The sequence below is a fragment of the Piliocolobus tephrosceles genome, chromosome 3 (genome assembly GCF_002776525.5).
Source record: "Piliocolobus tephrosceles isolate RC106 chromosome 3, ASM277652v3, whole genome shotgun sequence".
NCBI lineage: Eukaryota > Metazoa > Chordata > Mammalia > Primates > Cercopithecidae > Piliocolobus > Piliocolobus tephrosceles.
Window position 1 is genome coordinate 93,160,702 of NC_045436.1, and position 16,883 is coordinate 93,177,584.

The 16,883-nt window shown below is 37.0% G+C and overlaps 1 protein-coding gene across 39 annotated transcripts in view; it reads left to right on the forward strand.

The window, feature by feature from the left end:
- The window catches only part of ANK2 (ankyrin 2), a 583,169-nt gene that overhangs the window by 470,996 nt on the left and 95,290 nt on the right, over positions 1-16,883 (forward strand). For 33 of the 39 annotated variants that reach the window (XM_023219998.2, XM_023219984.2, XM_023219996.2 and 30 more), the window contains 6 exons: positions 2,701-2,898; positions 6,111-6,209; positions 6,729-6,827; positions 10,932-11,129; positions 15,889-15,987; positions 16,669-16,767. In XM_023219998.2, the coding sequence (XP_023075766.1) occupies positions 2,701-2,898; positions 6,111-6,209; positions 6,729-6,827; positions 10,932-11,129; positions 15,889-15,987; positions 16,669-16,767 (792 nt within the window). The remainder of the gene's footprint in view (positions 1-2,700; positions 2,899-6,110; positions 6,210-6,728; positions 6,828-10,931; positions 11,130-15,888; positions 15,988-16,668; positions 16,768-16,883) is intronic. The other 6 variants (XM_023219997.2, XM_023220010.2, XM_023220002.2 and 3 more) reach the window with 1 other exon arrangement.

The following is a 16,883-nucleotide window of genomic DNA, read 5'->3' on the forward strand; positions in this document are numbered from 1 at the left end:
GAAAGAAAAACCATATACTCATAATAACATCTGTAATTTTTAAAGTGCACACAGCACACTCTATTCACCAGTCCAGAGCATAAGACACATTTTGCTGGACAGACTGGAGAGCAGGGGCCACAGTGGCCTCAGTTCCTCTGTCAGCCAATGTGTTTGACCCCAGGTTATGTTCTCAGGAAGGTTCTTCCTTGTCCAGTGTCCTCAGTGGACATTACTGAGAGGATCACCAGAGCCTGACCATCTGGGAGCTGGTTCTATTGGCACAATTACAGGGCTTGGCATTTGCTTTAGGGATCGAGCAATCCCAGGGGTCCTAGACTTAAACTCACTTGAAACTTATCTCATTTAGAAGTTTAGTTAGATACTAGGAGATGTGGCTCCTGGGAACCCTGTTAGTTCCCAGAAATTTAATCAAATTTTTGAACTTTATCTCAGCCAGTGTTATTTTTCTCTTTGTAAAGGGAACTGGGACTCAGCAAGTCTACAAAGTAAAGTGGTAGATTGCAGTGGCAAAGCAGAGCTCATCTACTTCCAGTCGAAGCTGCATCAGCCAGTGATGCTCTATGATGAGGGAATTTTTGCCTCTCATTTTTGGAAGAGGTCTGTGTGATCAGGCTTTCCCCATGAATCTTTTCTTCTGCACTCTCCCAATTCTTTTCCCTGGTTTGAATTAACATTACCCTGAGGCAGTAAATTCAAGTTTTGCAATTCAGCAGGGAAATAATTGGCCAAACCTCAAAAAGTCTTATATCCCTGGTTACAGGTTGAAAGATTTTATTTACAAAATTTGTATGTTCTTTCCTTTTTTACACTTTCAGGTAGAACTTTACCAAAAAAGGAAAAAAGTAGGCAGACATCCTATTTTTTAACTTTTTTTTTTAAAAGGAAGAACATTAATTGCTATATAGTCTAAGAACCAAGGATCAATAGTTAATAATGAACCAATTATGTAGCTACCTCTAGCCAATGATTGCCACTTCTCAGCTATGGATTAAAGAGTCATCATTGCTCCGACTATCCCTCTTACTCTTAGAGTGTGTCACTTGCAATACCCACCCACCTCTATCAAATTTTGCAGGACAGAGATCTGAGAAAGGAATCCCAGAAACAACAAATGTTCATCATAGCTATTCTCAAGTTCCTTGGTTTTTAAGTTGTTGTTTGTTTTGCTAACCATTTATGTTTATATATGAAAATGTGTTCATTTTATCTATAAATAAAAAATGTTTATTCTCCCCATTCCTCTATTTTTTTTTTTTTTTCCTCTGTATTGCAGAGAAATTTTATCTTCTAATGGGATATCAGTCTGCTTTCCTACTGAGAGTCACTTTGTTCTGACAGGTCTCTTAGTGGCCATCTTATTGTAGTATCTATTTCCAAAGCATGTATAGGCAGAGAAACGTCTTTAGAATCCAATGCCCTGAATTCAAGTTCTGTTTTAATAGTTGAATAACCTTGGATAATCTTTGAGAACTCGTTTGTTTTTTCTTAATCTTGATCTGGAAAATGGTCTAATCATACATTTCATGCTTTCCTTTTAACTCTATTAGGAGGACGGGTCACATATGCATCATACATGAAGATAGCTTTTCAATTGCAAATGTTCACAAAAGTTCAATTCTAGTCTAAAATAATCATATTACTGTTATTTATTTACTTCTTACTACCTTGGAATTCATGCAGTACTATTTTATCTCTTACTATAGCTCCCTCTTTTTTTTCTTATAACTTTAAGATCCTGCCTGTTTTTGGATAGATCTTCCTTCCTCTATATACTTTTCTCCATTCATTCTTAGCCCTGGAAGTCAGCCAAGGTTTCCCTTCCTCACTTTTATTATGATGTACCCTTGGGCAGATAGTAAAGATACACCTCTTTTTATCGCTAAAGTTACACTTAAGTTTCTTTTTACAAGAGAGTGGTTTGGCCTGGTTCTCTAAACACTGAAAACATTATTTCCAACTACACATCAGAGTCAGGTGATTTTCTTGAGCCTTCTGGAACATATCCTTCCTGTCCCTTAGACCCAGCTACATCCTCTGTTTTTAAATGGAAAGCGCTTGGCAAATAGTTCACCCTATTTGCTTTTTACTAGAGTCCCATTTCATTTTTTAAGTTCTGGATGCAAGTTCCAGAACTATCTGCAGCGTTTTCTGAAACATCTTTTAAAACCAGATTACAATATCTCCTTTGTGCACTGTTTCTCCTTGAAGAAAATGACCAGCATTTCTATCCTTGATTTGCTGAATGGAGTAAAATCAAAGATTTTCCAGCTTCCCTGGTTCTTTTACTCTTGATAGAGTTCCCAGAATAAATCCTGCTTCCAAGTGAAAACTCTTGGATGAGAATAAGGGTTTTAGGAGTTTTGGACTAGATTTTCTTCTTATTCCAAACCATCAGTTAGTTTATATTTAAATATAAGTGAGGCCTGAAGACTTAATGAGTTGAGAAATATTTTGGGATGCCCAGAAAGCAATGATGAAGTTCATGGAAGTATATACTTTTTAAAAATCAAAGGGAGTACTTTGTGACCAACCAGGCCACTGCTGTAGCAAAATATAAAATATGCCATGGTCAAAGCAGTGATGATTTCTTGGGTTCCTAGAGATTCCAGGAAGACATCATGATATATGTGAGTGAAACATATCACCAGTGAACTTCTGTCTGCCTGGCACTAACTTTTTACTTGACTTGAGTTGTAGGAGGAACAGACACCTTTACATATTGCCTCCCGCCTGGGTAAGACAGAAATTGTCCAGCTGCTTCTACAACATATGGCTCATCCAGATGCGGCCACTACAAATGGGTACACACCGCTGCACATCTCTGCCCGGGAGGGCCAGGTGGATGTGGCATCAGTCCTTTTGGAAGCAGGAGCAGCCCACTCCTTAGCTACCAAGGTAAGGAGAATGACATGATGACAACATGGACCAAGAGGATTCCTAAGTCATGGTCTTTCTACTCTACCACATACAGAATCAAGAATGTAGATCTCCTTAGGCCTTGACTTACTTCTTTCTCTACATATTTAAGATTCATTGTCTAAATGATTTAAGGGAATTGTGAGATTCCATATATCTTCAATAAAGAGTGCTGAATTTCGTTCTAATTAATGCCAATGTTTCTAGGACAGGTATCTAGTACTCTAAGATGATTTTCATAAAGCAAGGACTGCTTTTTCTTCTCTTTTTATTGTAAAATCTATAATATATTCTTAAGAAAAAGATAAATGAAATTCCTAAATTCATTGAACTGGTAATACTAATGAGGAAGAGGGTACTGCATTAGATTGGCAGTACTATATTTGTTGTGAGTTGTAGTACCAGATCGAAGCTCACTTTACTTATGCATTTTTGCAACCCTACTATTAGCCACCACTTATTTGACATTCTCATTCCCGTATTAGTTTCCAACGTTACCAACTATACTCTTGTGTGGGTATTTACAGTGTTTAAACAGAGCTGAGCTGGAAAATCACACTTCCTTTGTTGTTATTGACATCGAACAAAAAATTTGACTTATGTTCCAAGTTTCATGACAGGGCAGAGTAATTTTTCCTATGCTTTATATATGCTATTTGACATTCACAATGTGGAGATGACTTAGAATAAAACATGAATATACTCAGCTAATGAGAGCAAAACTGAGCTAGCACACGTGAATTTGTCATGGGGCAAAATAATTCCCACAAATATAACAGCGATTCAGATTAACAAAAGGACAATTTCAATTCTCTCATAATCAGTAGGCATAAGCACTGTATCCAGGGAGAGGGAAAATTGCAAATATAAATTGAGCTAGTGATGTGGCATCTGTCCTCTTATAAGTAGGAGCAGCCCACTAGCTCTTATGGCTTATCTGGTTGCCTGTTATGACTTACCTGGTTGCCTATGGCTGTAAAAGGTATTTTGATATAAGAAATTGACAATTATTGAAGTTCTGAACTCTGAAAAGTTGAAAGGATTTTAAAAGTTCTTAAAAAAAAAAAAAAAAGAAAAGAAACTGAGCAACAAATGTAGTAATAACCCGAGATATTTGGTAATTGTCTTACCAGAGGAGGGTGTAAATCATCAAAATTAAGATACATAAAATACAGAAATAGAAAATAAAACGTAGTCTCTTATCTTTCAAAGATATATAGGATTTAAAAAATATAACTATATCCATGGTAAATTAGGGCAATAAAATAGAATAAAATGTTAAACAGCATTTTTTTTTTCGAGTCAGAGTCTCGCTCTGTCGCCCAGGCTGGAGTGCAATGGCATGATCTTGGCTCATTGCAACCTCTGCCTCCTGGGTTCAAGCGATTCTTCTGCCTCTACCTCCCGAGTAGCTGGGACTACAGGTTCCTTCCACCACACCTGGCTAATTTTTTTGTATTTTTAGTAGAGACGGGGTTTCACTGTGTTAGCCAGGATGGTCTCGATCTCCTGACCTCATGACCCACCCACCTCGGCCTCCTAAAGTGCTGGGATTATAGGAGTGAGCCACCGCACCTGGCCAAACATCATTTTAAGAGTTCAACTGACTAGGGCTGAGCAGTGGTTGATTCATCATTTTTAAAGCCATTTAAGTGTTTCTAAATATCAGAGGGTAAATGAAGTCTTGGTGAGATTAACATAAAAGAAGAAGGTAGATGTATGACTCAAGAGATGCCTTCTAACTTTGGTTTTGTTATTCTACAGTAGATTTTATGTAGTTTTGTCTAACAATCATTTCCAAACTTATAAGAGTTGGATCACTATTCTAGCAAGACTTTAAAGATAAGGAATTTATTTTTTCTTCCTCATCATGTAGTTAGTCTCAAAGAACTCTGTTTCATCCTGAGTATCACTCTAATCATTGTGTGCATTGAGTAGGGGGAGGAGAGCTCTAACCACAAGTGCTGGTTTATATGGACAATGCAAGAAAGAAGAAATACTTCCTACATTTGTCCCACATTTGGAAAATCCAGAAGATTCACTCTCTTCCAAGAATTTATTAATACCAAATGTTCAAAAAAGAAGCAAAAAGAAAACGTCATCTCATTTAAAAATAATTTGTTTGGAGACACCAAAAGGGCAATATTGCTTCTTGGGGGATATTCTGTATTTATGATGGGGGCTTAAATGGTCCCAGGATAAGCCATAGCTTACAGCACCTAATCCAGGCATATTTGCTATGTGTTTTACAGGCCCTGGTCGGTGTTAGAATTCCCCCACTCCCACTGTAGTGCCAGAAGAGCATGTGGTTAAACTGTCTGGCCAAGAGGATGGATTTGACATCATTGTGTAGGAACTGTGCCATCCTCAAGATCTTAGTCCAGAGACTTATCTATATTTCTAAGACACTGCTAATTACAGAGTAAGGCCATTGGTTAGGCACGGAAGACACTGAATGTACACATATCAACATGTGTAGGAGAGCAGTCCTCTAAAAAAAAACTTTAAAGCTTTGGTGTGTTTAAACTCTGGTGTTAATCAGCCCAACATCATGCCAGAAGTAGAATGTGTTTTACAAAAGCAATTGGTCTTCTAGGCAGTGTGAGTCTTCTGGGAAAGGGGACAAATCAGAATGGGAGTTGCTTTATAATCGTGCATGTTTTTTGTTCTATAGACCATTTATCTTGCATTTCTGCAGAAAATATGTCAATTAATTCACGAATACTTGTTTTTACTATGGCTGCCAAAATATCCTAAAATTTAAATGAATTTGGAATTCAGGTGTTATAAAAAGGATTGCAAGAAAGAGAAGGAGGGTTGGAGAGAAGGCAGCTGTTGTTTCAAGTCTATTAATTTTAGAGGCAAGAAAAAGATTTTTTTCCCCCATTCACAAATTGGAGCCAGTTTACTGACACTAGTGACTTTTAAAAATCCCAAACCTGTAAAGTCAGATTTCAGTCTCCAAGCCCTTAAAATAAAATTTCTTTTGTTCAGTCTATCAAGCCAAACTTTTGTATGTTAAATTTTATTCTTTTTCTTTGTCCTTGTTCATGGCTAACAGATTTAATGCTACCAGTATTTTTTCCAAATGAAGAATCAGTATAGTTTGCTTAATATGTTAACAGATAAAATTATTTTGTGAGGAGTTACAATAATAAATACGATTTTACTTTTGTTTCTCACATTTTCAGAAGGGTTTTACTCCCTTGCATGTAGCAGCCAAATATGGAAGCCTGGACGTGGCAAAACTTCTCTTGCAACGCCGTGCTGCCGCAGATTCTGCAGGGAAGGTAAAGATTTTCTATACATTATAATTATGTAACAGTCAAGGTGATAGATTAGGAGATCTGTAAAGACATTTTTCTCACTTCTCTGAAAGGAATGTGAGAGCACCTGATGAAACTATACCAAATAGACATGGTGGCGATGCCTTCCATGACCGTCCATGTACACACTGATTCAGAAAGCATTTTGAGCTGTGCCTCAAAGTCTTGTCACAACAGCCCCAGAAGTCTCTATATTAAGAAGGATCCCTGCAATGTTAATGTAGTCTTTCTTACATAGCAGGTTAGACCTTTATACATTGTGACCATCAAGATGCCCTTTGCTGGTGGTATGCTCATTTTCAATTTTAGTTATGGTTTTAATATGAAAATTATTGGGGATTTGTTTATTTTCATTCTTTTTTCTATTGACTATATTAATTCATTAACATGAATTTAATCAGCATCGGTTTCCAGGCATCCTGGTAGCATCAGGGCAGCTAACCCTAATTTATTAATGCTGAAACTTAAACACACCCTTTACAGAATGGCCTTACCCCGCTCCATGTTGCTGCTCATTATGACAACCAGAAGGTGGCGCTGCTGTTACTGGAGAAGGGTGCTTCCCCTCATGCCACTGCCAAGGTGAGGACCACAGAAAAGGATTTACAGACATAGGGTGTAACTATCATCTGAAAACACATGAGAATTGTCTTTTAAACACATGGTATAGTATAACTGCGACTAGTCCTGGCGCTAGTAGTTTTGGTATTGACACCCTTTTTTTCCCCTTGTATTTCCACCAGTTGCGTCTAGAAACCCTTTTTTAAGATTTTTAAAGAGTCAGCAAATATTCAGGGGATGTGCCTATAAACCAGTAGAGATGAATCTTATTGCTAACATTCTGTGTGTTAGAGAATGAAGTCTGAATTTTGAGAAATGAGAAATAAAGTCATTAACATGTTTTCCCTTCTCTCCTATAAACCAAATGCTGTGATTGAAATGTCCTTTTATACTCTCATTCTTTCAGACTTCAAACTTCTATTTGTTTCTTTTTTTCTTTTTTTTTAAATTTTCTACCTGTGTTAACTGTAGCAGGGATCCCTCTAAGTCCCTAGACTCGGGGGTGGCCAGGGGAATGCCTTTTTGGTGTACATCTAGCACCAAATTCCGAAACAGCTCCAACTAAGACTTCTACTTACGGACAGGGCATTTCCCACCATTCTAGTTGGCCCCTTATTAAACTGAAAATATATATGAATGTCGTATAATGCGTAAAGTCCTCATTGCATCTTTCGTTCATTAACTCAGCACACCTATTTTGAGAACACATCAGGGTTTATTTAAAAAATATTGATCGTAATGGGAAAATATGTATGCTATATTAGACAACATAATAAAACAACTGCCACCATTTATTTGCCAAACACTATGCCGAGCACTTTACAGCAATATCTCATAATAACCCCATGAGACTGGTATTCTAATGATCTCCATTTTGCAGATGAGAAAGTGAGATTTAAGTAGGTTAATTTTCCAAAGTCATCTGAATAATACGTGTTAGAGCTTGTATCTGTGTTTGACCTCAGGCAGACTGACTAGAGCTGATGCTCTTAACCACTAGGTCCTTTGTGTCCCAAAGCAATAGAGAGAGATTTATTCCATTCTATTATACAAGCACATACATATATACTCATATGCCTATTTAAATTATGCATATTATAAATGTAAAATAGGATACATACAAAAATATGTTCTGTGTAATATATATAAATATGTTATATATAATATAAATATATAACTTTGTACACATACATACATATACATCTATATATATTTATATCTTTTTGATGCCGATAAACAGTTTACAATAAAGTACTTGAACTGTCAAAAGAGGATGCCAAATGTTCATAATTATCCACAGTGTTCTTACTCCTCTTTTTTCTACAACCTCATCAATTCTACACATATTTTATGTCTTTCTTCACACTACTAGAGTAGTGTTCATATTATATTCATTTGCATATCTATGAGGTGTTTAATAACATATGTGAGTTCCCAATAAATTTGCATGAAAGAATGAAGGTTGAGCAACTATGGAATAAAAATATACCTGCTCACTTAACATGGCAGCATCTTTTTTCGTTAGCTTTCCACGCTGACCATTCTCAACATAGATACAAAAGACTTCATCAGTACTCATGAGTACTTTCATTGAACTCTTATGATGTGCAAAGAAAGGATTATAGGTACTCAATGGGAGGTAAAATTGTAAAATGTGTGTTCTCTTTTCACAAGGGACTCTCAATCTACTTGCAAGAGAAGACCTAGATTATAAAATAATGTGTATGGTTTTCCTAAAGAGACAAACATAGCCTTGATTTCTAGCCTCTACCTTGTATGGTCCTTAATCTTAGGCACGCACATACCGAGTTCAGAAGATGACGTAAAGCATTTCTCTACTCCAGAGTCCACAGTAGGATGGGTATTCTGGGAATGCCTCTCTAGTGTCTTTCACTTTTATCTGCCCCAGCCTGTCAATGAACATGAGCCCTTCATCTTTGGGGCAACTCCTAGAGGTCTCCAGATGGTAAGACCCCCATGGTAGTCTCTACTTTAGACTCTCTGCTCATTATAATGTCCCCTCTCCTCAACACACATGGTCCTTTGGCCATGAGAACTTTGCTTCTTTCCACCAGAGTCCAGAACCTTCTCTTAGTCTTTATTGGGAGTGCTGCAATTATTTGAGTCCAAAAATGTTTCCTCTTTGTGGAGTAAGAGGGCTTTTCAGATCTTGTATGTTGAGTATCTACCAGACGAACCTCCTCCATTGCCAGACTTGACACCTTCTTTGATGATTGCTTATGTTGTTTTGCTAAAATGTCCCTTTATCTAACCTTAGTAGAGCCCATGCTGTAGGCAGGGGGGTAATTGAGACTAAAGAAACACATTGTAGCAAAAAGAAGTTGACTAAACTTGTTTGGTCCACAAAAATCTATGTGTCCTTTTTTTCAATAGAGTCTATGGACACAAATACAATATTTTGAAGCATCTAGGACCTCTGATCAAACCCTGAAACGGCTTCCAAGCTGAATTTCCTTTAGTTGCTTCAGGAGAAACATTATTTGTCAAAAATGAAAGAGACTTATTCTTGCTTGGAGAAATGGGGACAGAGTAGATAATGTAGGGTTGTGTGAGAATCAAGATTTGATGATGGCTCATAAAGACATTTAAATTCTCAAAACACTTTTTAATTTTTTGGTACACTTTGCAGTTAGCTTTAAGGAAATAGCATGACATAAAAATACCTCTCATGTCTGATTACAGGCTCAAGCCTGTAATCCCAGCACTTTAGGGGGCCAAGGTGGGCAGATTGCTTGAGCTCATGAGTTTGAGATGAGCCTGGACAACATGGTGAAAGCCCATCTCTACCAAAAATACAAACAAAATTAGCCAGTCATGGTGGTGTGTGCCTGGAGTCCTCAGTACTTAGGAGGCTGAGGTGGGAGGATCACAAGCCCAGAGGTGGAGGTTGCAGTGACTGAGATGGCACCACTGCACTCCAGTCTAGGTGATGGAGCCATACCTTGTTTCAACAAATAAATAAACAAATCATCTCATGGTAATCTCACAAGAAGCACTTGATCATTATGCTGTCTTTCCCTTCAGCATGTCACTGAGGGGAAAAGCCACAGTTAATGGCAAAGCCACTGTTGTTAATTTCTAGCACACATTTCAAATAGAAAATTCTACCAGATTTGATAAAGAAAAGGAAATAAAACAATATATATTGCAGGCTTACAGTTGTTCCACATTTTTTTTCTTTTAATTAAGTATGCGGTGTAGAGTTTTGTTCTTGTAAGCAGAGTATAGTTATCCTGACCCTCTCCACAAACTCCCACCCGAAATGAGTAGCCTCATATTTCTACTTTTGAAGCAGCAGGTTATGAAGAAGGGGAGATCTAGGATTTGAACAGACCACAAGACTAATATAAGCTAATTTTGTTGTTGAATATATTTTAAATTAGAATTGAACTCATTAAAGACAGGGATCATGTCATGTTCACCATTGTATTCCCACACCTAGCATACTGTTTGGCATATGCTAGGCACTCAGTAATATTTGTTGAACCAGTTTAAAGTACAATCCAAACAGAAGCGTATTAGTTGGAGTATTATAATAAGATAATAGAAATACTTCCATTTGATTCTTTACGTTATAAACTTATGTGAAGTGTAGCCTTGGTTCCAGATAGCATATACAATTCAAGAGCAATATTAACAAAGTAGAATCAGCTCATAACAGAACATCTTTGTAGGGAGAGATCTAGAAATGGCACTTCCATCAGGAATGGTTGAAGAAATGGGGAAAATTAGCCTGGAAAACAGAACACTAAAGGTGGATATGAAAATCATCCCCAGATATTTAAAGGATGGTCATGTAGAAGAGGAACCTGGCTTATTCTATGTTGCTCTTCAGGAGAGAAGCAATATTATAAGGAGAGAGTTTTCAGCTTTGGAGCTTTGATGTCTATATCTGTCTTACAGTAGAATGGGGTACCTTGTGACTTTTATTGTAGCGATTTGGTTATTGTTGAATGGAAATGTGATGACTAAGAGTTTGGATTAACTGTAAACTCACTTTTAACTCTTCTGTTGATTAGAGATTTTTATTTCCTTTAGAGATACATATTAGAGCAATTGTTAATCTTACTCTATATGCATGTATTTTATTTTTGTCTTTTTTAGAATGGCTATACTCCTTTACATATTGCTGCCAAGAAGAATCAAATGCAGATAGCTTCCACACTCCTGAACTATGGAGCAGAGACAAACATTGTGACAAAGCAAGGAGTAACTCCACTCCATCTGGCCTCGCAGGAGGGGCACACAGATATGGTTACCTTGCTTCTGGATAAGGGAGCCAATATCCACATGTCAACCAAGGTATTCTGTCATTTCTTGCTTCAATCAAGAGTGTTTTGGATGCATGTAAACAGGAATCAATCACAGATAGTTCGGAACAAAAAGGAGCAATATATTAAAAAGAAACAGGGATATCTTACAGACCCCAAGGACAGGAAGGCAGTCAAGCCTTATGAGAGATTAGAAAACCATAAGGAAGCAAGGGAGAGAGACTCTCTGTATGGCAACATTTTGGCTTCTTGACTTTTCTATGCAAGTCAGTTTTATTCATCTTTATAGCCCCGCTTTCCTTGCATCTCTGTGTGTGTCTAAAGAGGCTACCCTGTAGCTCCCAATGTTAACATCACTATAATTGCTCCAGTGTCTGCTGCTCCTCATTCTAAATTTCAGACATATATATAGAGAGAGGAAGAATGGTTCTATCTGGGGTTTAGCTTAAACAACTGCCTCTAAGCTGGAAGGCCCATGTCCACCACCCAGGGCATTCTTTAGTCTTGCTGGGCATCTGAGGCACTTCTGGATAATAGAGAGGAAACGCAATTTAATACAGATTTTTTGAGTCAATGTAAGCCTAGTTTGAGAGGTTTGGTGGTGGTGGTGAGAAAATCTTTTTTGTTTTTTTAATAAAGCACATCAGTCATTTTAGCCTTTCTCCACGGACTGGCCTCTGTAGACCACCACATTAATTATAATAGAATGGCAGTCAAAGATACAAGGGAAAAAATTCACATATAAAAATATATATTTTTTTACAAGTATATGTCTTTTGATACATCTATCCATCCATCTACATAAAGATTTATAGATCTATCTGACTTTCTGTCTTACACTTATATGCATATACTCTGCTATAGCCAGCTGCTGAGAAACACAGAATTGGAACCTGTGTTTATTAAGTTAGTTTGTCATTTGATGTCTTGATGCTTTTTGTAATATGTTATATGGGCTTAGTGAAAATTAAGTTTCTTAGCTCTTTCCATAAATATACAAATACTCTATGTTTTCTACATTTCACTGTTAATTGCTACTTTTAAAGTATCATTGATAAGTTGGTTTTAACGACATTTGTGAATAGGTTATGTAGCATGCATCCTTTAGAAAAAGCTATGAAACAGGAAGGTTGCCTTGAATATTTCTGCAGTCCTAGTCTATTTCCTTGTCACTCGGAAGTGTTCCTGTACATCCCCTGCCCTTACTTACTTCTCTGGCCTCTATAAAAAGTCCCCACAAATCCTTTTTTAAAGTATGATGAGAGCAAATTATAGGGTTAGTCTTCCAAAGGATAGTTGCATTTTTACAAGAATGAACACGATAAAGCCTTATAGTGAAATTCAGTGTATTAGATAGACAATCATTACAATCTAGGGCATGGACATCCTTGTGACTATTGACGTCATGTCATTCAGGTGGTCATTTACCCTGTTGGAGAAAAATCTGATCATGAAGCAGAGAATATTTTATTTAATATTAGTGTATGAAGGGGGCATATGTTTACTCTATTAATAACAAATAAATCTTCATTTGAAAATAGGCCAAAGAAATCCATAAACAATTCAGCAGTATTTTGAGTAGGATTAAAATTCAGATAGTTCATGAAATAGATCTTACAGTGTTTCTGATGGTGTTATTTTTAATTTATAAAAATGACAGGTACATACCTGAAATCAGTTCACTATGTCTTCCTTTATGGTATTCTTCTAAATACATTACTTTCTTTGAGAGAGTTTTAGCAGTTAACAAATATTTAATGAGTACTTTTGAGTTGCACACTCAGCAATGAAGAAAAACATTCAATTTTGAATCACAAAGTAATTTTGTTATCTTTAGAACAATGATTTCAGTATTACATTTGAGTGGTGTCCTAAACACATAGTATATTTATCACTAAAGTAAAACTTTAGTAAGTTTGTGCAGCTATATCTGAATAATAATACTATATATAAAATTTACATATAAAACATATAACCTTGCCTTTTGGTTAGAATTATAAGATAATGCGACTATAAAAATATCTCAGAGGAGAAGCAAAACTGATAAAAAAAACTTTCCCATTGCTTTTGAAGAAAACATATATTCTTTTCTTTTTAAGGCCAACTGATATCAATAATTTCATACTCTCCAAATGATTACTTCACATGAAGAACTATAATTTCATATTTTCACATGAAGAACTATAATATAGAAATGATATCATTATCCAATCACCATCTATCATAAAATAAAACTAAAAAAGATCAGTTGTTGAGTCCACCAGTGTATCTTAGGAAATAAATTACTTTTTTTTTGAAAAGAACTGCTTCAACACTTCCTATTTTCTTGATTTATTAGAAAAGTTTTTTTTTTTTTTTTTTTCCCCAGAAACCTTTCAAACAATGTTTTTCCTGTATTCTCACACTACCACACAACAATCATCAACACAGAAGGCTTCTGGGACCAAATGTGTAGAGGTTTTCCCCACATACCAAGCAGCACACACCAGCTGGGTGTCCTCCAATTCAGTTCCAGCACTGTCTATCTGGAGAGAGTGTTAGATCCCTTCAGTTGAAGGCTCAGTCCCCAAGACTGCCCTCTGCACAGACACTAATCACAAGTCCGAGCCTCTGAACTTCTGACCGACTGGCTTCAAGTTGAGGTTTCCAGGACACTCCCTTTGAGTTCCATTAATTCACTGGAGTGGCTCACAGAGCTCACAGAAACACTTACATTTACAGTGCTTATAGTTTCTTATAAAGGCTATTACAAAGGATGAAGATGAAGAGACACATAGGGAAAGGTATGAGGGAAGGTACACAGCTCCCATGCCCTTCCTGGGAGCACCACCCTGCACAAGGAAGCTCCCTGTGTTCAGCTATCCAGAAGCTCCCTGAACCCTGTCCTCTGGGATTTTATGGAAGCCCGATGATGTCAGCATTCATTCCCTCAGGGTATAGGATGAGACTCTCTCTCTCTCTCTCAGGGGGGTCTTATGACCCATGAATGCTGCAGGGAAGATTAGAGCCTAGCCTTGGGGAAAGCGAAAGGAGGCCAGGGAAGGTGGGAGATATTTTGTTTCCTGAGGCCTGCCCCTGAGGCCTAAAACGCACAATGTTATAACAAAAGACTATAGTAAGGGCTATAGTTATGAGACAGCAACTATGGACAAAAACCTATATTCACTGCAGTTTCCATCCTTTGATTTGGATATGCAAGTTTACCACAATAAACTGCAGAGATTTTCATACTGGTTGTTAGTTTGTAATCTTGCATTGCAGAAAATCCAAGTCATCAAAAATATCTTTGAGATTTGATGATCACTGCATGTAATGATCACTTCAATAACATTTTTAAACAGACTATCTCTGTAAAGAGAAATATTCTTATGTTTGTTATTTTAGTAAGAAAATTAAGATAAGACTCTTGTTTTATCCTAATAGTCAGATTTTTTATACATTAGGATTAAATAATATTTGTTTAGAAGAGATGAAAATTTTAATAGAAAAGGATACGCCTTCTATCTCACCCTGTGTTTTATGAAACTCAAAGTTGAGCTCACCCAGAGCTCTCAGGATTAAAAAGCCTCAGGCCCACAAGGAAAAAGCCTCCTCTCAAGTTGTAGAATGGTTTTCTCTCTGTAGGTTTCACTTACATTTTTGAAATAAGGTCAGTGTACTTTTTGATTTTCAGAAGTAGCACCATGGCTGGAGATCATGAATTTTGAAGAACATGGCTTAGCCTTCTCAGCCTAAGTGCTAATGCAGGAGAGTGGGCCTGAAAAGTTGTGGCCAACAGGGCCGGTCAATTTTAATCAGATGTAAACTGGGGAAGAGGTGCTGACTCAGAGTCCAGGTAGCCACCTCAGTCTATAGCTGCAGGATGTCCAGGAAGAGCGTAAGTATAGTAGGCATTTGAACAATAGTGAGGGGAGAGGAATATACAGTGTAAATATACTGTAGGCTAGAATGTAAGCTCTATAGAGACAGAAACTTTTGTTCACTGCTGTATTCAAGTGCCTAGAATATGAACACTTCATGACATACGAAACATACTCAAGATAACACCTGTTAAAACATGTAAATGATGTAGTAAGCCTACCCGAGTGTGGCATTGACTGAATAAGCCACTTTCCTCCCTCTTTTGTCCGTGCCTTCCTTTTTTTATTGTTAATTCATAACGGTACTTTAATTGGATATTCAAATAAACAAAATAATTACTTGATGTATGTATACCAAACATGTTGCATAAAACTGGGCAGTATATGGTGCTCTGTAAATAATAAGGTTCCTTTAAGGTAACGTTTAACGGAACCTCCTGAAAAGTATACTTTCTTTGGGTGCTAGAGGAAGTTTTTCTGAACTCACTTCCTGTAACTGTCCATTTTTTACAATGATGTAATATTTTGTTGATAAACTATAGATGATTATTATGCTTATAGGTGTAATAGTTGGTTGATCAGTTATTTAAATAAAGAAGTTGGTACAGCAGGAGATCCAGATGGATTTGAAATAAATATCATTTGAAAGCTTATTAGCTGTGCTAGTTTGAAGTCTCACATCATAATATAAGAACCTAATATAGAAAATGTAATTTGCCTTATGTGTTGATTGACTTGGAGGACATGTCTTAGATGAAATGTCATTAATTTAGAGAATTTGCCTTAAATATCAGAAGATACAGTTTCTGGGAAGAGGCTATGAGTTTTCCAGGATTTTTTCAATATTTTCAATGTGTTTTCATAATAATACAGATGATGCAATGTATTTTTTTCTTCAAATGTATCCCTTTGGTTCCATTCTTTCTGTAGAGCGGACTCACATCCTTACACCTTGCAGCCCAGGAAGATAAAGTGAATGTTGCTGATATTCTCACCAAGCACGGAGCTGATCAGGATGCACATACAAAGGTAAAGCAAATTGTTCTCAATATTGTGACGGGTTCGGGATGGGATGATTCCCAGTAGCCCCAATTCAGGTCACTGCATGTCCAGGGTCTTCCCTCCTCAAGAGTCCGTTCTGAAGTGTAAACTAATCGTAACCCTCTCCTATGCACAAATCTATGATGGCTCCCTATTTTTTGCTAGAATCAAGTCCAGTGGATAGCATGGGGTCAGGACCCTTTGAAGAAAGACTCCAATTTTTGCAACGTCAAGTCTACCCTCTCTCTTACTGCTTTAGCTAGTTCACATGACTTGCCGTGTTCCTCCTTGTCTTGTCTCCATGCCCTTGGTCTGGAAATGGATTTTCCGTCTCTAAGCCATAAAATTCTTACCCATTCTTTAAACCTGCTGTAGCTACATATTTCCTGCATCTCCTATCAGAGTCATTCTGTCTTTGCTGTTTTCAGGTATTATTTGTGCCTCTCTCTTAGTTCTTTGCAGATTAAGTCACCCACATCTGATCTCTCTCACTGATATGAAGCTCCTTGTGGTCAGGGGTACATGTATAATCTGCTAAATAATATCTTTAGTCAAATTGAATCCTACAATAACTGATACTCTACCCAGTCCTTCTCCTCTGGAATGTTAACCACTAGAGTAGTAAAGTTTCTACTTTTTCTATTTTTAACTTTTTATTATTATTTACAGCTTGGCTACACACCTTTAATTGTGGCCTGTCACTATGGAAATGTGAAAATGGTGAACTTTCTTCTGAAGCAGGGAGCAAATGTTAACGCAAAAACCAAGGTAAAGTACTTGTGGTCATTTTCAATTACTATAAGCCAAAAGGTTCAGCCGTCTGGATGCTTCACTAGTTTATCAAAGCTACAAGTGTACTTTTTCTTACTTTTTAGTTCTTCTAA